This window comes from Mauremys reevesii, linkage group 5 (assembly GCF_016161935.1).
Source record: "Mauremys reevesii isolate NIE-2019 linkage group 5, ASM1616193v1, whole genome shotgun sequence".
Classification (NCBI taxonomy): domain Eukaryota; kingdom Metazoa; phylum Chordata; order Testudines; family Geoemydidae; genus Mauremys; species Mauremys reevesii.
In genome coordinates, this window is record NC_052627.1 from 132,249,856 (window position 1) to 132,273,154 (window position 23,299).

A 23,299-nucleotide genomic window follows, 5' to 3' on the forward strand; every position below is an offset into this window, starting at 1 on the left:
AAAATTGGAAAGAGTCCAGCGGAGGGCAACAAAAATGATTAGTGGGTTGGGACACATGATTTATGAAGAGACGTTGAGGGAACTGGGATTATTTAGTCTGCAGAAGAGAAGAATGGGGGGCGGGATTTGATAGCTGCTTTCAACTACCTAAAAAGGGGTTCCAAAGAGGATGGATCTAGACTGTTCTCAGTGGTACCAGATGACAGAACAAGGAGTAATGCTCTCAAGTTGCAGTGGGGGAGGTTCAGGTTGGATATTAGGAAAAACTTTTTCACTAGGAGGGTGGTGAAGCACTGGAATGGGTTACCTAGGGAGGTGGTGGAATCTCCTTCCTTGGAGGTTTTTAAGGTCAGGCTTGACAAAGCCCTGGCTGGGATTTAGTTGGGAATTGGTCCTGCTTTGAGCAGGGGGTTGGACTAGATACTCCAGAGGTCCCTTCCAACCCTGATATTCCCTGATTCTGACTGTCCCTCAATAATATGGGAGGCAAAAACTGACATAGAAAGGTCAAGTGTTTTGCTGGGGTTATGGAGCAAGCAGGAGTCAGGATTAGAACTCTGGAGCCCCTGGATCCAGGTCCTGTAGTCCGGAGTCCATGCAGCCTCTCATAACCCCCGGGTATCATCACTCAGTCAGTCCACAGGAGAATTTACAAAGGATCAAAAGGGTCTGTGAAAACCTCATTTCAGTGATTCTGCCCACACCCTTCCAACGTTCAATATGGTATACTGGACACACGTGTGGCTTTTTCATACTGTAGTAAAATCAACCCATCTCAGAGGAGGCATAGCAATGGTGAACCTAAATATTCAAGGAGACGGGGAGACAGATATTTGGAAGAGTGTAACAGGCTGTACTTAGAAAGCCAGTCATGCTCATGGAGTTGGGCAGTGAGGAGCATGGCAGTTTTAAACAGATTCTAATGCAGAACATCCTTTAATGTGAAAGAGCTGTGCTCCTAAACGCCCATGGCCCATGCTGAAAGCTGACCTTGGGATGGTCGACATCTGCTATAGGTGGGGCTGGTAGCACTGCCCAATGTTAAAGTTGCCTGATACCACCCCATTATAAGACTCTGGTTTCAGTTGCTTATAAAACTTTGCCAAATGTTAACCATTGGGGCGGAAACTTTAAACGTTGCTTGTCCGCATCAGGCTGAATTTCTTTTGGAAAATTTCAGCCAAAATGGTTCAGCCATTCTGCGAATGAGGCTTGGGGGAAAAATACATTTTGTTGAACATTTACTTTGAGAAGCTCTAGTGCCCCCATGCTTTGGAGCAAGAACTTGAAGTGTGGCAAAGGCTGTGCCTTTTGGCATCCCTGGGAAAATCTGCCTAAATTTGGCCAAGTTATAAGCCATTTAAAAACTGCGGTTCACACGTGCTAAGTTGAAATTTGTTTTTGCTTTGTGTATAAATTCTGTGAAGATTCTGTCTGCGTTGGGCATGCTCCAGCCAGGGGGTGAGCAGGGCTTTCCCTGCGATTCTAGTTCTGGGCTGCTTTGGGCCAGGCACTCAACTTGAGAGCAGGGAGCATGCCTTTCCTTTACTCTCCCCCTCAATGCCCCCTCTCCCCGGCCTAGCCCAGACAACATGGAGGAGGAAGCTGCCTGCTTTGAACACAGAAGGAACAAGACACAGACCTGCAAAGGAGGGAGCAGGGGGAGTAGATTGGGACCAGGGGGCAACTAATGAAATAACAGGCACAGGAGTGCGGTCAAAGGGTTAAAAGACGGGAGCCTGACGGGGACACCAAGCAGAGAACTCCAGACAGCGCCCACTGCTCCTCGAAGGCGTCAAGGGAGCCAGTGGACGCCGCCCAGAGGAACTCTGCCCGGATACGTGAACGGAGAGAGGACCGGAAACAGGCCCCACAGTCACAGGCGCCTCCATCGGCCAATCTCCTCTCCCTGGTTTTATAGATGGCCATTTTAGCCATCTATAAAAGAGGAGGTTGACCAGGAGGTCCCGTGACTTTGTGGGGCCACGGATAGGGTGTGCATAGAGAAGGAGGTGAGGGGAAAAGTGCAGCCAGAAATGTAACAGAATATTCGTGAGGAGCCGGTATAGGGGCTGCAACCTGGAGCACTCTAAGTAAACGTGCGCCAGAGTCTCCCTCACGCTGCAGAAGGGGCAGGTGTCTGGTACAGGGGTAAACCGCACCAAATACATGCTGTGCTTACAGCCCCACAGCTGATATCCCCGGCGGGCCTCAGGACCAGGGTGGAGTACAGGCTGGCCCACCGGGGCTTCTCATCCTCTAGAGGTGGCAGGAGGTCCCACCACTTTGTGTCGGGGCAGGACTCGAGGGTGAGGAATTGAAGGGTGTGGAGCATGAGCGTGTATAGATGCTTCCGTGGCGCGGTCCAGAAGCAGACCGGCTACAAGTTGTGCAGCTGGGTCACAGAGAAGGGATGGGGGCGGGGCTGCTGGGTCCAGGGGGCAGGGGCCTGCCGTGCCAGACTACCTGCACCATAAAGGAGCTTCTGCAGGCCTGGAGGCGGAAGACATGGACCTGAGTGTGTAGGCACTTCAGACTCTGCCCTCCCTCCTCTTCTAGGGGCAGGTGGAGGACCCCTGCAGAGACCCAGTGCAGTCCTGGCCAAAAGAACTCCAGAATCGCCGTCTGGAGGTCGGCCAGGAAGCCCGGGGCCGGGACCAGGGTGTTGAGCCAGTACCAGAGCATGGACAGGACTAGTTGATTGAGAACCAGTGCCCTCCCCCAAAGGGCACCAGAGTAGTCCTGTCCATTTCCGGAGCCGCTCCGTCACCCTGCCCTGGCAGGGAGAGTTGGGAGTGGGGTGGGGTTGGAGATTGAAACAGAAAACGAAGGGGAGAGAGAGAGAGACAGAGACAGACACTGGGAACCAGTGGGCTGGGATGGCAGACTGGAACTGGGAGCGGCTGGTCAAGGAGACTGGGAGTATATATATCAGTGTATCCCATGGGGAGGAGCCAGTTTGCAGGGGGAGAAATGGTATTGGCTGGGCAAAGACACTGGACAAGAAACTGAGTGGATAACAGCACAGATTGGATGCGGAGCTCAGAGAGAGACTGGGACTAGAAGCAAGCAGGGATGGGGCATGTGGTCAGAAGAGGGGATGACTGGAGGCTGGGAAGAGACAGATTGGATGAGGAGCTGGTGGGGAGGGAAAGTCCAAAGGGGTGAGACTGGGATTTACTGGGCAAGGAGACTGGCTTGGGGTGCGAAGCCTGAGGAGTGGAGACTGGGACTGGTTAGATGAGGGGATGGGGAGCAAGGGATGGGGGAGAGACAGTAGGACAAGGACAGGTTGGAGAGGACAAAAAGAGCAGAAGAGTCTGTGCCCATTAGATCACTTCCCCCCCCAACGCCTGGAATGGAACCTAGGATTCATGACTCATCATTCCTCTGCTGTCAGCAAATATCCATGAACCCCCTTTAGTTCTGATTCACATAGAGGATGACAGCTACTACTATCAGTTACTCCATTAGTTCAAGCAGCAGGGTTTTTGGTTTTATTTTTGATGGGGGACGGGTCTCAAAGGTGTCCTGCATAGAACTGGAGTCTATCTCTGCATCTGTCAGAGTTTCTGTGTGATGCTAGTCAACTCACTTACAACCCAACATTCCACTGGTGATCACTAATTGCATGTTCCTCATTTTCTGGGTGATCAGCCCGAGACGCTAGAGTCCGATTTGCAGAAGCGCTGAGTGCTCACAGCTGCTATTGACATCAATGGGAGCTGAGCTTTGAACACAGAAATGCTGTAAAATGCTAAGTATTTTGAAAAATCAGGTCCTAGGCATGAAATCGGGGACCCAAAAATAGTGGATACTTTAGACCTCAATCGCTCTGTGCCTCAGTTCCTCATCTGTAAAACGAGGATAGAACTCTTTAATTAACGCTTGTGAAGCACTCGGAAACTACTGTTATTAGCACCATAGAAAATGGCAAATTAGTAATTCGGTCTTCAGAGCAGGTTGAATAATGCGCAGTAAATAAGGCCTGGGGCCACACATTGTACAATGAGGAGAAAAAAAATACAGAAGAGCTGATCTTTGAGTGAGCACAACCCATCCTGTGCTCTGAATGAGGCCGGGGGCCTATCGAACAAGTAGTCTGTGGTCATGCAATTGAAGATTGTATCATAATGCATATGCACAAGGGGCCGAATTAACATTGCTCAAGCAACCCTAATTCTGGCATTTCCTAACTTTTCAGTGCTTCATTTTGCAGCCTGAATAATGTTTTTTTTAAGTAGTTTTTGAGTGTGCAAATAAAGAGCAGAGCCTGCAGGTTCTAAGAACTACAAATCACACCATGGGACCACCTTAATTATAAAGGATTCAAGGCAGCAGAACTCAAAACCCTTTTCGCCCTGTTAGTATCAGGAAAAAAAAAAAGGTGGCGGGGGTGGGGGGAAGGGTAATAACATCAGCTAATCCCTCATTCAAAGTGTTTTCAAGGCAAAAGGAACACTGCCTTTAGCATGCAGTTTCTGCAAGGAGTTTTCATCTTTTTCACTAGGAGGGTGGTGAAGCACTGGAATGGGTTACCTAGGGAGGTGGTGGAATCTCCATCCTCAGAGGTTTTTAAGGCCCAGCTTGACAAAGCCCTGGCTGGGATGATTTAGGTGGTGTTGGTCCTGCTTTGAGCAGGGGGTTGGACTAGATGACCTCCTGAGGTCTCTTCCAACCCTAATCTTCTATGATTCTATTTTGTTCATGCCCCATCCTGTTCCCTGCATCTGGTGAAGGTAAAGACTGCAGGAGCTTTTTTACTCTTACCCAAGGTCAAAACACAGCAGAGGTGTACAGCAGAGAATCCATGAACTGTGACTGGTTTGGCAGAGAGACCAGAAATGCTTCCTTTAGGTGCATCCTGACAGGCATTTGCTGAAAACCTGTATGCTTCCCTTTAAGGGAGCTGGACTAGTATGGCAGCTCATTCTGAAATCATCTGTAAGGGTCTCTCTTCGTATATGGCCACAGGCAGAGGGTCTTTATGTTACCCAGCTGTCTCGTGGTGCCTCGTGTATAGAGGGCGCTGGGGCACCGCGCAGTTAAGGTCTGGCTGGAGGTGAACCCTGGCGATTTTCAGAGGGGCTGGGCTCGACCTGCTCCACATGGCGCAATCTAAACGGTACCTAGTTCGTGTTGAGGACGTCCCGTTTCAAACAGGACTATGTTAACGTGCTCTAGGTACCTTTTAGAGTGCACCACCAGGATCTACAAAGGGCAGCTGGAGCACAACACTTTAGAGCATTCTGCATTTTACATCCCTTCAGCCCGGGCACAGACTGCCAGGACCAGCTTTCACATAGCCCAGCACAACTGACGTGGGCTCCAGAACCCAGGTTGCTTACTCAAAGGGTTAAGGTTTTTTCCCTCCCTTGTTATGCTCCACTTGCCCCAAAGTTCACTGTGCTATTGATGGTGGAAGGGAGGATGAATCTAAAATGATGGCGAATTTTTGTTGAACAGGGCTTTGAAAGAAAAACAAAACGGTTCAGAAAAACGTATGTGGGTGGCAAGAAGCAAAAATTTCTACAGTGTCATTAAATTGCACCTTCTCCTTTCAAATTTTAGTCTCTGACCCTAACAGAACATCTGAAATACAGCCTACATATCCAAAACAACACCTTGTCATGAATCATCTTCCCAGCAACACAGTTTAGAAAAACTGAAGACCCTTAATGAATACTTAATAGACAACAAATGCTGTGTATATTGCAAATCACATTTTGCTGGGAGTTCTATAGCATGGTTTGCATTGAAAAGAAACTGCATTTAAGGTTGGAACCTACTTATTTTCTTTCTACAGCAAAACTAAGCATGGATCAGAACTGAAAACCACCACCTTCTTTCAGTGCTTACCTTTAATAATCCCTTTGAGTGCATCAAGCACAAATGTGATTGATATAAAAAGTGCAATGATTTCTTCTGTTGATCTACAAAAAAAAAAAGCTCCCATGGATTAATATGGTCAGAGTGACAAAGTCTGAATACCCCCGAATATATTAATATACTTGTTATTTTATGAGGCAAGTGCACAGATTTTAGTTAAACACTGATGTGGGTGATAGAACTAGCAAGTCTTGAAAACATATTGCAAACAGAAGTACTAAAAACTAGAATGAGCACATGCTGTCCAAAACCAAAACTATACATTCTCAGTTGAGAGTATTCTAGTTTTGTAACACACATGTTGTTTACATGACATTTAGCTTGCTGAAAGTGGGGATACGAATCTAGAGTGCACAAGCCTGCTGAAGACAAATGGTCCCTGCAGACTCTGCTGATGCATGTTAACAGTTCATTAATGTGCTTTGATCTAGTCCTCTTTGAAACAGGACTAGATCAAAGCTCATTAATGAATGGATAATGCACATCAGCAAGGTCCACACCGAAAATCAGTCCATGGCAGTTCATACCCCAGCTTGCTGCAAACTAATTGTTCATGTAGACAAGCCCATAGATTTTATAGCAAGTTCACAATTAGGAACTTCTGGAACGTATGATTTTCTGTTTGCTGAATAATATAATCAAAATGGAGCTTCCCTTGAAAAAAAGCAAGAGGTACCTTTTAAAGAGCTTCATTACAAGACTGAAGTTAAAGAGAGAATACAGCACAAGAAAAAAACTGTTCCACAGTCCAATCCAGGCGTAGAAAGCACTAAAATCCAAGCTGTAGTCATCACAGATCCCTCGGATCACTGCAACAACAGTAAAACATTCAGTGGTGGATTCACATTTTTAAGATTTTATAGCTAAACCATTCAGGTTTATAGAGTTTAAGGTCACAAGGGACCATTAGATCACCAAGTCTGACCTGTATGTCACAGGCATTAAATTTCATCCAGTTACCTGTGTACTGAGCTCAATAACTTGTATTTGGCTACAGCACTAATTTGTTCAAATGCAATGAACGGGCAATAGTTTCGATTCTATCTGTCAACACTATGGACTGTTCCAAATCTAAAGGGAGGTTTAACACCCACAGGAAAGGAAGGGGGAGAGAGAGAGAGAGAGGGGTCCTGTATTACATATCTTGACCGTTTGAAGATGTTGAATTTTCTAGGTACCGTGTAACCAAATCTGATACAGCACATCTTAACATTCCATTGGTTCTTGTTAATGAGCACTGGTAGCACAGCATAAGCAGCGGACCGGTCAAAAAAGCAGTAACATCATGTCAGTACCAATATTTAAAGAATGATATGGGCGGGGGGTGCTCATTTGAAGGTAGCCAAGCAGTAAGTATCTCTCTAGTGGAGAGCTAAGCCACCAAACCACCCCACTGTAATTTGACTTATTGGACCTATAATGCAAATACTGGTGGATCCAACTTACCCCTGTACCTTCAGCTTAAAAAAAAAAAAAAAAAAAAAGGGCTACTGTCACTGGTTCCCCATTACTGAAAATCCACTCATCACACCTCATCAGGACTATATATTCAAGATGCATATTGCAGTCCCTGATCCTCAATGCATACAAATATTTATTCCCAAGTGAGAACAAAAAAACATCCCATGGACATTCAATTTTATTCTCATTAATAAAAAACAACAAAAAAACCCTGTATTTTTTTTTTTTAATTTAAAATTATTCTATTAGAAATCTCAATGAAACAACACTCCCTAGATCCCTTTTGCAGGGCTGAAAGCAGGTCTGTAACGTTTAGCTTTGTATAGCTGTACGCCTACGATAGATTTAGTTAGTGCAGCTGTAAGGAAGGCAAGGCTCTCAGAGAGTGCCATCTCACCGATTCCGAGTGCAGTATGATCTCCTCCATCCGCAATATGCTTTGGTAAACTTACCATTGATGTACAAGGCTAAAGGAGCTGTGGTTAAGAGTACAACTAGCGGCTGCCCTGAAAACAGAGCATAAAGAAGTCCACCGATACACTGGCCAACAATTGTCTTCTGCACATCTAAAAATAATGAAAAAGTGTATTTTTTAAGCCCACATATTTACAAATGCACTTCCTACTAAGGGTCTGGCTACATTGCAATTGGCTCAGGCAGGAACCTGGGTAGTGGGGTTCCGGCTGTCAGCCCAAGGCAACGGGGCTCCAGTTGTCCCCTTTATCCCTTCCCCCTGCCTCCCCGGTGTGTATGGTCCTTCTGCATGAGCCCCGGCCTCCTGGGGCTGACGGTCCGAGCCGCCCAGGGCTGACAGCTGGAGCACTTAAAAAAAAAACACCACAAAAAAACAAAACAAAACAAAAAAAACAAAACAAAAATCACACCATGTGCAGCTTGCACTTTCCTTGACACATTCCTGCACCTCCCTTGGGAGGCACACCCCAGAGTTTAAGAACCACTCTCTTAAAGTGAAGCAAGGAACAATTTTTCATACATAAGTAGTAGACAAAACAGGGCTGGATTTTCATCTACACTAAGCTGCTGCTGAATTACAAGCACAGTATCAAGGGGCCTCAGTGCAAAGATGAATCAGCCCTAAGGTGGGGATAGGTTGGGTGATACTAGAAGAGTAAGCAAATGTCTTCCACCAGGCTAGTTATTTGTATTATAATAGCCACCCCAAGCCCCAGTCAGGAGCGGGGCCCCATTGCGTTAGGTGCTGTACAAACACATAGCAAGTGTGGACTTACAACCCTGTGCACAGGATTACCTTTAGTGTCATCGCAACATGGGTAGCACAGAAAACAATACGACGTCTGTACTTGTCTATGCACCCAGGGATACCAGAAAAGTTTGTATATAGATACAGATTCGTTTTTCTAATCTATTAAGAGAAACAAGGTCGGAACACAACCGTCCATATTGTTACTGGAAAAGAAGTCGTTACTGACGTCTCCTCCACCAGACCTTGCTTATTTCATGATTTCCCCCAAACAGACATAAAGCAACCCTGATTTACAGACAGAGAGAGGATTTTAAACCAGAAAGGGTGGTAAGCTCACCAATAACTCCTCTTGTGTTTTCATCATTTAGGGAACCAAATGCAATGGATGGCAGGAGGCAGGCAAAATATAAAAAGATCATCGTTGTGATGTATTTTCCTATGGCCTTGTTATTCCCAATAATCCCTGAAACAAACCAAAAATAGCAGTATTAATAATCAACAGCACAGTTGATTCTATGGCATTAAAACATCACTCAAAGACAGTCACGCAGATCTTTAGTTACTGGTGACAATAATTTAATTGCTAAAATGAAAAACTAGAGACATAGTCTGCATCCATTTAAAAGATACAATTCCTGATGGTGTTTATGCCCAGTTATAGTACAAAGGCAAGCTATGGAAGATAACCCATAAGTAGTGAACATAGGTATGAAAGAATGTTCAGTGTTTCAACCTGAAAAGCTACCTTCATTAAGGAAACTTCCATTTCTGTTGAGGTGAGTTTTTTGTTTGTTATTTACAAACTATATTTGATTTTTCATTCTGTTCCCATTTAGAAATTATTTACAGATACTTCTTAGAGACCAGGGAAGTGACTTAGGTGAAGGAAGCTGAACCAGTTGGGATAAACTAACAACTAAACCTCAAGCCAAAGGTTTATTTGGAGGCTTGAATTTTTTTTTAAAAAAAGGTAAATTATTTTTCATTTTAGCGCACCTCTGCACTCCCATCTGGGACTCATTATATTAATTTAGATGAAATACATGGCCCAAAGATATTAACATAAATCCAATCACTATCCAACATTAAAAAGCGTTAAACACGGTTTAGGGTTTGGTATAGAGGCCCCCTCAGCCTGCTTAGTACCTAAGCCAACGCATCATTAAAAATCCGTTTAACCTTTTTTTTTTTTTTTGTTTTTAAAGAAGGGAAACCAGTTAAATGTAAATTGAGTCTGACTTTTTATTTTACCAATACCCCTTTCCCTGGAGAGAGTCTTTACAGGGGAAAATCCCTTGCGTGACAGTCTCTTAGGTGGTTTTAAAGATGGTAGTAACTGTCCTGGTGGGGAAAAGAGAAGATGTTAGTTGAGATGGAGCCGCTGTTGTACGTGCTCTTGTTAAAGTCCAACCCTGTTTTATCTCTGCTGGTGTTCGGGATTCATCTGGAACTGGTAGGGTTGAATCCATCTCTCTGGCTTGGTCTAGTCAGGACATCTCTCAGAATCAGGATGATGAAGGTCCAGGGTTCCCAGGAAATGGTGGGGTTCGCAGCCATGATGGTGAAGCCTGCTTCAGTAGCCTCTGTCTGTTCTTCCTTAATTCATCCTCCAAAAAATCTCTTTCAGGACCCAAAAAGAGAGTGATGGGCGAAATACCTCATCTCCTCATTATTTTGTCCTCCAATTAGGCCCAATACCTGACACACCCATTTGGGTTCATTAATTTCTGGTTCCACGGCTTCTTGTTTTACCAAACATGATCTTAACACAGTCCTTGAAATAGATCACCATTGCCTTTTTGTTTGGACTAATTTAGTCTCTGTCTGGTTTTCTTGCATTTGTTGACAACATTCAATATTGAAAACAATTTGACCTATTTTTCCATCAACATTTGTTGTTATAGGTTATTGTCACATTTTGTCAACTTTCACATTTTTTTTTATTAACTGTTGAGCTTACAATTAGGGCAACTTTATCAAAACAGACCAAAATCGGAAGTGCCAAAATGCCACCCGATGGGCTGTTCTAGCAGATAGACGTTCTAGCATCATCAGAAACAGGAAATACTGCAAATCTCAAGAGAAAACATGTTTTTGTTAGACCTGCAGCCTAATTTTCCAGACCCAAGAAGTCTGGACAGCTTGGATGAAGATCAAAGCAGCAGCCACATGTTAGGGGTTCTTAACTAAAAATCAAGCATATAAACATTTTGTGATTTGTCCTTTGTTAGTTGCACCATGCTAATCAATTGTCTTCTCAGCTCCCAGTGCCTTTGATAGGAAAAATAACCACCAGGAACTACACTGTCCCAGACAGAAAGCTGATAACGTTATAGGCTTGAATAATTAACACACGGGAAAAAAACATAGTTTATTTGATTTGATAGTTTTACAAAAACAAGTGATACAATACAAGAATGACTATGTTAAGGTTATACGCAGTGTTGTTTTTGCTGTGTTGGTCCCAAGATATTAAAGAGACGAGGTGGATGGAGGTAATATCTTATATTGGACCAACTGAACGAACTCTCACAAAAAAAAAGATAAGACAAAAACACTATATCACTTGTGGGCGAACACTTTTCACAAAACGATCACTTGGTATCTGACCTCTTAGTCCTTGTCCTCAAAGGAAACCTTCAGAAGAAAAAGCCTGGGAGTTTAAATTCATAACTTTGCTAGACACAAAGTCATGGTCTTAAGAATAAATACACTCGATTTTTGGCTTATTACAACAATCGGTAACCCGCTAACCCCCCCTTTTTTGTCTTATGACTGCAGAGGTGTTAATGGGTCACTTCACTTTGAATGGTTCCTTAGATTAGAATGTGTGTTAACTACTTACGCCAGACAATCTGCTCCACCTTGTATGTAGTTGTGTCACTCTGTATACCTGTCCCAGGCCTGAAGAAGAGCTCAGAAGATTGTCTCTCACACCAACAGCAAATGATCCAATAAAAGATATTACCTCACCCACCTTGTGTCTCAAGGGCATGTCTATACTACAGCCTCTGTCGGCAAAATTTTCATCACTCAGAGGTGAATATTCCACCTCCAAGCGACAAATTACACCAACGTAAGAGCTCCTGCACACAGCGCTATGTCGGTGGGAGAGCTTGTCCCGTCGGCATAGAGGGTCTTCAGTTGTATGTATAGACATGGCCTAACGTCCTGGAACCCATACAGCTACAGCAACACTGCAGATCCATTGAGCTGCTGTTTCTTTCTGCATGTACAAATAAACCATGTGTAAAATTAGCATTTTTAACTTCAAATTTTTATCACAATGACATTTTTCTTTTAAGTCAATGTCTGATGAGAGATCTAACAGGTTTATTTGCAGCCCAGAAACTGACCCAGTCCACTTCATCTGAAAAAAATCCAGGATGCATCATGACAGTATATCATTTGGAACAGCCTAATAAAACTAGTGGAAAAACAAGCCACCTTCCTCCGACTGGGCAGTGTACATTTGCAGCACAATCAGCTTGCAGTCCAGCTGTGAGATTTGAGTGCTTGACTGTTAGAGAAGCTGTGACTTAAAATGAAGGTACAGCTACAATTCAAACTGCCAGCGACAATGCGTATTTGTACGACAGCTCTATATTTTGTGCTCTGTCATTTCCACATATTCAATTATCTGTGTTCAGGTTAAAAGAAAAAATTGCTATCTGACTTTAAAAAAAAAAACATACAGCATCTTCTGGAAAATGCACAGATTAGAGTATTGTTGGCCTCAAATTACTTTAATATTCATGTTTAGAACATAATTGATAAAAAGGCTCAGTCAGAGGCTGACACACTTAGACCTATTAATTTTAAATTTATGGAATAAACTTGAGACATTCAAGGAGATGTGTGAGTACAGCTATTAGTAAGCAAGTGTTCCTTTCCCCTTGTTTAGCTATTGAATAAAATCAGCTGAAAAGTTCAATTACACTGATGTGCTTCATAGACAAAGCCACATCTTTTAAACCCAAGGCAAAGTATCAGTCATGTTTAAATTAGAAAAATACTTGGCAGATGATATCATGGGAGTCATTCCTAAAGAAGGGCAACATTTACACGCTTCATGCTGCAGTGCCACATTAGAGAGATTTTTGAACTGTATTCTGAATTCTTAGGTTAGATCTGGCTTTCTGATCTACCTCTCAGATCCATCCCAATTAAGAACAACACAATTTCACTGTAATTTGCGGGAAGAGTGAAAGCAAGAAGTGAAAGGAAGAAGCGAGTCCGCTTTGTATTCTTGAAGAGCACAGATGGCCAGAATGAAGAATTCCTTTTTCCTTAAAGGAAGACTGCTTATGAGAACACATTCTTTAAGCTGGAGCGCTCTATATTCAACCGATTCTTTCTTGGGCAAAGGGAAAATACACTCAGGTTCAGGAAACTGAATTTGAGAAAATAAAGAGAATGCTCAGCTGGATTCTACCAACTTGGTATCTTGTATTTCTTTCGGCTATTTATTATTTCCTGCAGACTTCTGTTCACTTAGGAGGATGTATATTCACACACATCTGTGGAAGCAGGGAAAGAATTAATAAGGATTTGAAGGGGATTTTAATGCATGTCAGTCAGTTAGCAAGAGTTAGCCTAGCTGTAACCCTAATGACATGAGACTTGTAGAAGCAAAGATAGTGTGGGACAGACGAACGAACTGTGTAAAAAGTTATTACGACCTTGCATTGATAACCAAATATGCAGGCTTGCTTTTTCTAGTAGTGAGACAAATAAGATAGCAGAAAGGCTTATGTATAAACAAATGCAATTGTTTCTTTTTACCGTCTGTATTATTGCTAGAAATTGTCTGTAACAAAGGTATAAAGGCTTGGTGTAATTGTTTACCAGTTGAGAGACCTGTCCAGGACTGGGGCGACCCTGTGTCCTATGGCACTCTCTCCCTCCATTGTAATTACTGGAGAAATAATAAAGTATTTGATTTTGCTGCACCCAAACGAAAAAGCGAGAACTGAGTTTTTCTCCGACACATCCATATTATTTAATAGGCTTCACTTTCAACAAGAGGAGCCCAAGCTATGCATGGAAATGCCGAGAGTCTGTACAGTTTGGCACTTGAACATGGCCAGAGATGGGGCTTTAGGGAGGCAAAACCCATCAAGCGCTTAAAGCAAGAGAGCAAAACAGACAGATCAGGAGAGTGGCCGCCTATTTAAGTGCACGTGAGTATTTACCAATGGGGAGCTGCAGGCTCAAACTGCACTTGCAGGCTGAGGTGATGCACTGGTCAGTTAAGGCACTTTGCACGTTTGCAAAACACGCCCTTTTCCAACAAGTCAGATTAATTATAGCACTTAAACTAAGCTTTTTACCTTGAAAAGTTCTTTATAAACATCTTGACCCTGGTGAGTATTATGGTACCTCACTATAGCCCTGATCCTGCAAAACACAAACACATGCATCACGCGGCTCACGTCTGTAGTCCTTCAATAGGACTTGAGCAAAGTTACATGCGTGCTAAGTGCTGTGCAGGATCAAGGCCTACGAGGGCAATCCTACTGATTTCAATAACAAAACTTGCATGGTGAGGTCATAACATAAGACGGCCAGACTGGGTCAGACCAATGGTCCATCTAGCCCAGTATCCTGTCTTCCGACATTGGCCAATGTCAGGTGCCCCAGAAGGAATTAACAGAACAGGGAATCAACGAGTGATCCATCCCCTCTTGCCCATTCCCAGGTCCTGCTCAACATGAGTAAGGTGGAAGAATAGGGTCGACAAGAATTAATCTCAAATCCCGTGAGACAAGGAAACTGAAGCAATGGGAAGCTAAGGGATCGTCACAGGGACATAGAGGGTCAGTGTTACTGCTGAGAACAAAATCCAGGAACACCAGTATCTTACTTCAGTGCACTGGCTTTCATTTAGCTAATCAGCATTGTACATCTTTAAATTGTTTCAAAGTTCTCTCTTTGTATTGCACTGGTAGAATAAAATAGCAAACCACAAAAAAAGCCATTATACATAAAAAAAACATACTGAAGGAATGGAAAAACATTTACACATTCTCTACATTCTTAAATTTTATATATGATCAAGAGAAAACAACAGGGTGGGTTTTTTTTGGGGGGGGGGGAAGGAGGGGACGGACATAGGCAGTTTTCCAAAATCTGTATGATTTCATCAGGAATTTAAGCTAAAGTCTTCTGAATTTTTTAGGGACAAGTTCAGCAATGGGAAATCCTGTATTTGGCCCTATTACTTTATTATTTTTGTACATACTGGTAAGTCACAAGGACAGTTACTCAAATATATCAATAAAGTTATTAAAAGATAACTGCTGCTGCGGGACCAAAGTTTATAGAAACCAAGCAAAATCCCACGAGCCACACTGCAAGAACTCAACAGTTCATAGCTCACTGTACATTTCATTTTACTCCCAGTTTTAAAGGACAGTTACAAGTGTCCCAGTCATTTGCATAATTCGAGTGTATCAAACCCAAGTGCTTCAGACAAGAAAGACAATCTCTATACAAATCATACACACCCCTAGAATCCTGCTGTGACTTCCTGGTTCCATTGACGTCAAAGGTGCTAGGATTTCACCCCTAGTCTTTCTGCCACAAAAACACAAGCCTCTTATGAACTAAAGCATTCTTCTTTAGCTAGCACTAGCAGATCCCTTATCTTCACTGTGAGCACAAAGCCACTAGGACAGCAAAATCCCCCCCCTTCCCCTGCACAGTTATGACATTCCAAAGACAATTTAATGGCTGGTCTTGTTGGTCTGTTCATACATTGCTACTATGCCTTCTGCTCAGACTGCATTCTCTACTTCCTCAATAAAAACAATGCCTTCTCTGTAACGTGAACCTTGTGGCTGTTTTAGTTTGGCTCATTCAAATACCCCATTTGCAGTACCATGCTGCTTTGAGATGATTCAGAAACTTCATGGTCTTGTTCTCCTTCCAGCCTGGTGCTTTGTGGAAGATGCTCACTGTTTCTCATCTATTTTTCATCCCATGTATTCTTAAAGAATTACACCACTGAGTTCTTGATTGTTGCAAGAATTTCAGCCCCTCCACCTATATTCTGTACAGACTGCATCATTCATGTTATTTCATAAATGCTAAGTATATTGATGGTGCAGTGCTGAGAATCATTGAACCGAGTTTCAGCTGTGACCACTGCTCAGACAAAACTTCTCTGCTTATTTGAGCTAGTGATGCGCAGTAAGGAACACAAAATAAGGAAAGGTCCTTGCCTAAACTCATCTAACACATACTTACTCCTCTTTCATGGTGTTCCTGCTCTTCACCGATTTTTAGCACAAACTACAAAAATATGCTACAGTCTTTATTTATAGTAGAGCTCACCAGAAAACACACAGTTCCATTGAAATCAAAATGCTTTTGCAAAATTTGTGGCATTTTGGTGAACTTTTGTTTTGGAGAGAAACTCAGGAAAAAATTCTGACAATATAGAAAATTGGAACAAAATGTTTGATTTTTTTTTTAAATGGCTTTATATTTCCATTTTTTTAAATTTTGTAGAATAAAAAAGTCAAAATCAAAACAAAGTGTTATGATTAATTAAAAAAAATTAAAAATTTTCTTCACAGAATTTCAAAGTTTTCAGATTTCATTCCAATTTAGAATGAAGTCAAATTTTGAAATCCTTCACAAAAATGGAACTTCCACACTCCACCTAGCTCTCATTTATAGACATTTGTATAGCACTCCCTGTTGTAGTCTCTGTGCCCCTCACAAAAGAAAAGTATATACATACACACACACACACACACCCCACCTCTTGAAGGCTCAGCTCTATTTCATTCTATTAGGCCAGTTCTTCACAGTGATAGGGACTAGTGGTAGATTCCTTCAGTGCTCGGTGCCATTGTTATATGGCTGCTTTGGGGAAAAGTTCACTTAAGAGGTGTGATGTGCAGCATGGTCTGCAGGGGAGAGATTTTGGGCTCAGTTTTGTCTGCTGCCAAAGTTGGTTCCATCCTAGGAATTTTTCCACTGAAAACTCTCTGTTCTGCCCAACACAAAAGAAACGTGGGATCTGTCAGCTGATGTCACAGAGCAGCATAACACAGAGCGGAGGAGAGAGAGAGAGAGAGATGGTTCTGGGAAAACAGGGTTCAGAGCCCAATCAATGTTCTTGATGTGAGAACAAGGATCTTGAATTGTATTCAGAATTCAATTTTCAGTAAATGTAGAGCGGAGAGCATTAGGATGATGGGTTCCTGCCTGTGTGCTACCCCGATGCAGTTACAGGGTGGCCCTTGAGTCATCCCAGGTAGTGTGAGCAGCTATAGTCTAGTCTTAAGGTGACAAAGGCATGGATCATTGTAGTAAGCTACACACTGCATAGTACTCCTCCAGCACTTTCCATCCAAGGCACTCTGCGGGCTTTACAAATGCTAATATTATCCTCACAATACCATGTGAGGAACCAGGCGTGGAGAGAGGGGGGGAGGGATAGCTCAGTGGTTTGAGCATTGGCCTGCTAAACCCAGGGTTGTGAGTTCAATCCTTGAGGGAGCCACCTAGAGATCTGGGGCAAAATCAGTACTTGGTCCTGCTAGTGAAGGCAGGGGGCTGGACTCAATGACCTTTCAAGGTCCCTTCCAGTTCTAGGAGACTGGTATATCTCCAATTATTACCTTTATTACCTTAGATGGAGTGACTTGCCCATGGTCACACAGCAAGTCACAGGTAAAGCTGGGGTCATAACTCTGATAATTTATCTCCCCATCCACCAGACAAACACAAAAATGCATATGCAAAGAAATGATTTTTATTTTAGCTGCACTAGGCATTTGAGCTCCACTTCTGGAAATAATTTTCTCTGCACATCTTTGTGCACAATTGGCTCATACGATACACTCTGAAAATTGAGCTCTAAGGGTTTGTCCCCACTTGCATCAATCTAGAAAAGACTGAAACTCTGTCCTTTCACCACCTTGTAAACATTTAGCAGCTGCCGAACAGTTATGGTCGTCTCAGAGCCAGGAGACACCTTCAGCACTCAGGCACAACTGGGTATGGAGCACATGGAGGATAAAGGAAACTAGACCCATTTCACTCAGCCCAGCAGAATGGCAGTGCAGAAGGTAAAAAGTTCCTTGCCCTCAGCGTTGGGAGCTAACAGGAGGGCTCGGGGCTGACCGCCCTGCGTCGAGGTGACTTTTCAAGCATATTACAAAATGGACAAAAGAAGGGGCATGACACCAATGTTCATACGGGACTGGAGAGCGAGCCCCCACTGCCTGGCTCCCCACTCTGGGTGTTGTGCCCTGGCACACGGGAGCGCCGTGACCCAGACTCCGCGTTGCATGTTGCAATGCCACCGACTCACATGATTGGCTGGGCCAAACCTGAATGGTGCTACGACCCCATGCGCGCCAGGTTGCAATGCCCGGAGTGGGGAGCTGGGCCCTGCCCTGTGGGACAGGAGCAGCTGCTGCCAGGTGAGCGTGGAGCAGACTTGCTCTCCCAGCCCATCACTAACGGCCCATCAGCCCTGCGGTTGCAAAATCTGGCTCCCCCAGTTTGCGCCATTCACAAACTGCAAAATATATTTGAAAAATTATTTTTTTCAATCGCCAGTCAGCTTTTGTGACCCTCCTGCTGGCAGAAGGCCAGAGCTTCCTGTGGGGCAGCAAACTTTGGGACACTGACTCTATGGGAATGTAAGGAAGTCTCCATCCTGTTCTAACAGGACACATCATTTGGCACCTTTCACTGTAACATGTGGAGTTGTTTGAGTTAGATGAACCCCCAAATCAATTTACGTAATAAATTAAAACTTCCATTACTCCTAGATCTCAAAACCAGCGAATAGAATATAAAAACTGCTGTTGGTCGGAGGCTTTGTATGCCAAGGTTCTGTCCTGAGACAGTTTTTACAACAGTTGTAGACTCCCAAAAATGCGTGTTTTTTCATAGATTTCAAGATTAGAAGGAACCATTGTTTAGTCTGCCCCCCTCCGTATAAAACAGGCCATAGAACTTCCCCAAAATAATTCCTAAACCAGATCCTTTAGAAAAACATCCAATCTTGGCTGAAAAACTGTCAGTGATGGAGAATCCAGTGGTTATTCTGTTAAAAATGTACACCTTATGTGCCACCTGAATTGGTTTAGCTTCAGCTTCTAGCCATTGGTTTGCATTGTATCTTTCACTGCTACATTATTAAATATTTGTTCCCCCTGTAGGTATTCAGATTGTAGCCAAGTCATCCCTTAATTTACTTATTTTAACAGATTGAAGGTTGAGCTCTTTGAGTCTATCACTATACGGCAGGTTTCTAATCCTTTAATCATTCTCGTGGCTCTTCTCTGAACTCTCTCCAATGTATCAACGTCCTTCTTGAACTGTGGACGCCAGAACCGGACATAGTATTCCAACAGTGGTCACACTAGTGCCAATTATACCAGATACAATTTCATGACCATTTACAAATTATGATTGACGCTACTATAATAATAAAACCAGGTAGTTAAACGCTAGTATAACAACTAGTTTGGCCTATAGCCCTATGCTTCTCTGTATTGCTTATGAACCTTAATGAGACCACATTGTTTGTAAAAGACATCTTGCTGAGACGCCCATAACTTCAATTTGTAACAGTGCTCAACATCCATCTCTGGATAGCGATGGCTGGCTTACACAGACAGCAGCAGAAGGGGAGTGTACTGTACCAATTAAAACTGATTAGTTTATGATCAATTTTCATTCACGTTCCTTACCAACAATAAATCAATGTAATCATCAACATACAATTTAATGGGGAATTAATTTAGCTCAAAACAAACATCTTCATTAAGAAGAGAATGTTGCAAATTTCTCAAGTCCTTAAATCATGTCAGTTCAGAAATTATTTATAGGTTTCTATCCCGGATTTCTTTTCAATAAAAAGGGCCAATAGAGATATCAAAGAACATATTCAATTCACATTGTAAACAGGACATCATATCACAAGAATTAAAAGCAGGCCAGTGCTTCTATAAACATTGGCCAACCTACCATCAGTGAAGTCCAAAGCGTACACTGGAAATCTTCGTGCTATGTCATCAAATATTCCCTTGCCAACATTGAAAAACTCATGCAACTAAAAGAAAGGAAGGAAATGTTGTGTCAGTTTAAAGGCTCGTGTATTGTTAAAAAGATTAACCTCCTTATTCAGTGCTGATAGGCACTTAAAACTAATTGTTTTGAATGGGCCATTCAGATCCAGACTTTGTAATAATAAAAATAAACAGTTAGCACATCTATAGCAATTTACATAGTCCAAAGCACTGTAACCCTTCCGTGAGACACAATTATTTTCATAGAGTCCTGTGGCACCTTATAGACTAATAGATGTATTGGAGCATAAGCTTTCATTGGTGAATACCCACTTCGTCGGATGCACCCACGAAAGCTCATGCTCCAATACGTCTGTTAGTCTATAAGATGCCACAGGACTCTTTGTCGCTTTTTACAGATCCAGACTAACACGGCTCCCCCTCTGATACTTGACAGTTATTTTCATCCCATTTCACAGACGGGGAAATTGATTCTGGAGGCTGCTGTGGTAATAGGGAGGCTCTGATGGAGCCATGTTACCGAGGTGAGGGGAGAGAAAGAGGGACTGAGTTTAGGTGCCTAGCCCAGGGGCTACAGCCAATGCCGAGTAAGGCACAAGCCTCCAAATGGACAACCTAGCCTCCTGTAGATCTCAGGATTTTGCAGGTTTGGGGTGGGTTCTGCAGCCTTTTCCATACAAACTCCTACCCAAAAGGGATGATGTGGCGAGTCTCCAAAAGAAGGGACTGGGGGATTTCCTCCCACAAAGTCCACTTCCCTAGGTCTCCATCCAACTAGATGATCCAGGCCAGTAAATCTGAAGGACCCAAACTATTTTTGCATCAGATAAACTGCTTCCAATAACAGAGGTCATGCCTGACTTTGCCAACCCCCAAAGTTCAAAAATCATTAGCGCCCCCCACTCTCCCCATCATAAGACTGATTTTTTTTTTTAAATCTCATGGCTTTTTAAAAAATAAATATTAAGCTCTTTTTATTTGCTTCTGGTATTTTTAGGATGCAATAGCTTTCCGCTATCGGGCTTTTTTCTGCAACCACGGGGCTAGAAGCCTCCTTTGTTTTAAAAAATGAGATTCTCTTGCAGCCTTCTAATTCCAGAAGCTGGAGCTTTAAGAAAAACACCGAACATTGAGAGAATCATGATAAAATTGAGAGTGGGCAATATTATTACAACAAGCAACTTGTTAGAGTTGAATACGTCTCTGCTGTTTTTAAAAAAAACAACCTCCACACTTCTGCACTTTTGTAAAGAGCCAGCAGAACGTAATAGATTTGGCTCCTTGAACCATGAAATGAGAAATTTGATTCAGTTCCTTCCAAAAACCTAAATCATCTAACAATTAAAGCACTTCATTTCTCTTGCTAGCCTTGCCAACGCAGAGCATAAAACACCACACAATAGTTCAGGTGCAAAATCTTTCAACCCTGCTGTTATTTCGAACTCTAATGGCTACAAGGGTCTTATTTGAAAAGAGCCAACAGTACGTTTGTTGCAATACTGCACACAGAAAATACAGTCCCTGACCACATTGCTTACAGTCTAAATGAGAGACTCAATACAATTTGGAGACATAACATACACAAATTAACCAGATGGTGGCTCCATCTCAAAGAGGTGCAGATTTATCCGCTTTCCCCTTTGGTTGACTATTCATCTGTGAAAGGCTGGGTGGAAGTTGTGTGTTTGAAAGGAAAGTTTTAATGCTGCAACACTGAAAATCAGTTACATGCATTTAACTCAGTATAAAACATTCACCAGGGATTGGTTTCCACGTGGCATTGACTTGACTGCAAACGACGGAACTCCACACCCATTTCACATGGAATGGAATCACTTATTGAGTGGAAAGAGATCACAGCTGAGCTGAAAACTGGGACTTTTCCCAAATCAGGTATAATCTAAAGGGATCCCCCACAAGCTCAGTTTCTGTGTATTCTTCATTACTTTTCTCATTGGCCTTCAGCTACTTGGTCAACTGCCTGTTTCTCTTGGCATGGTGCTGGCACACGTGTACTACTGCTGTGTGTCCACGGGACTTTATTTTGAGCCTTCTTTTAAAGATCTCTTGCTTGTTTGTGTTGGAGGTTTGAACTCTAGCACCTTGTTTGTGGTCTAAACAACTAGGGAAATATGAACTGAAAAACCCCAAACCCTCTGATAGAAACATTTGAGCGTATTGTAAAAGGCTAATATTTTTAGACGTAAACATTCCCAAAGGCACAGGTCAGACGGAGAATCACAGTTGCTTTAATGAGGAGTATGTTTACTCATCTTGCCATAGCAAGCACAGGAGAACAACCATCAGAATGGTTACCCTTACGGGAGAAAGAGAAAATGACTGCACCCATGTGCGTGGTTGGCACAAGCTGCTAACTCAGTGCCTGCCCCGGCAGCCTTCATGCACATGAATGGAGGTTGATCTGGGTGCTAGTGGTGGCGACAGCATAGAAGGAACAAATTAAAAGGAAAAAAATTACACATGCAGTGAATTAAGGAAAAATTTGGAATAAATGAGCAGAAACACCAGATTTGTGTGCCTCTCTCCATATTACTTGAATGAAGAACATTATCACTGGGCTATTTGGTTGGCTAAAATGTCACAGTGGACAATCGCACACACAACAGCTGCCCAAAGGAAATGAAACTATTACTTTTAAAACATTTATCGGGGAAACTAAAATTGTGGTTTTTGTTGGTAGTGTATGTATGTTTCTCTAGGACACACACACACAAAGCCAGCCTACTTACATGCCTATAAGTTTTGGGCTAGTCATAATCCCGGTTTCCTGCTTGTTTATCAGGGCTCTTGATCCCCTTCTTCTCCATAACCATCTTGAGATCTCTGTTCAGCTAAAATTATACTTCTAACTTCAAATCAGCGTCTTGAGTCCCTTCTGGTCTCTAATACCCTCATAACAGCAGTACCAGTGATTTCACATGGATGGCCAAGACGGAGAATAGAAAGAAGCCCTCACTCCCTAAACAGTGACTTCCAAATTCCCCTGGGTCCTCACCTCCTTTACCTGCACCCTTCTCATTATCCTCTCAGTCGCCTGAAGTTTCCTTCCCCCTCACCACATAAACATGAATTGGGCTCTCTCATTATTAAAAAGTCACCCCCTCCAATTACTGCCCCTTCCCCCCTTTATCTCCAAGCTCATCAAACACCATCTGTAACTGCTGCCCCTTTAATTCCATCCTAGACCCTCTTTGAGCTGGTTTCTCCATCCTACCCTTGGCTCTCACCGAGGTCTCCGGTGACCTCTTCCTGGTCAAGTCTTAAGGTGGACACTCCATTTAGACACCATCACCACACACACTGTCTAACTCCAATTATTCCTTTTGTGATTGTGACTCTGTCCTTCTCCTACCTCTAGGATTGCTCCTTCAGGGATTAATTAATCCTTCACGGATTAGCCTTGGTAAATGGCTTTGATTTTGGGAATTGCTGAAGCAACTTGTTGTGTGCAGGAGGGTTGCAGAAAGCAGGATTGTGTCTGTATGATGCGCGTAGCACCACGTGCCTAGTCTGAGCGGCGGAACAGGCTGTTGATTGATTCCCTCGCTTCACAGTAATCTGCCTCAGAGATCTCCAGGAAACTCTGATGGAGATACTGGGCAATCCGCTGCCGCTGGTTCTTTGGCAGAGCTGCTTTGTT

The 23,299-nt window shown here is 43.1% G+C and overlaps 1 protein-coding gene across 9 annotated transcripts in view; it reads right to left on the minus strand.

Annotated features, from left to right (window-relative positions):
- The window catches only part of SLC4A11 (solute carrier family 4 member 11), a 257,410-nt gene that overhangs the window by 39,193 nt on the left and 194,918 nt on the right, over nt 1-23,299 (minus strand). For all 9 annotated transcript variants that reach the window (XM_039540269.1, XM_039540263.1, XM_039540262.1 and 6 more), the window contains 5 exons: nt 19,577-19,661; nt 8,913-9,038; nt 7,803-7,916; nt 6,566-6,698; nt 5,860-5,933 (listed from right to left, as the gene is read on the minus strand). In XM_039540269.1, the coding sequence (XP_039396203.1) occupies nt 5,860-5,933; nt 6,566-6,698; nt 7,803-7,916; nt 8,913-9,038; nt 19,577-19,661 (532 nt within the window). The remainder of the gene's footprint in view (nt 1-5,859; nt 5,934-6,565; nt 6,699-7,802; nt 7,917-8,912; nt 9,039-19,576; nt 19,662-23,299) is intronic.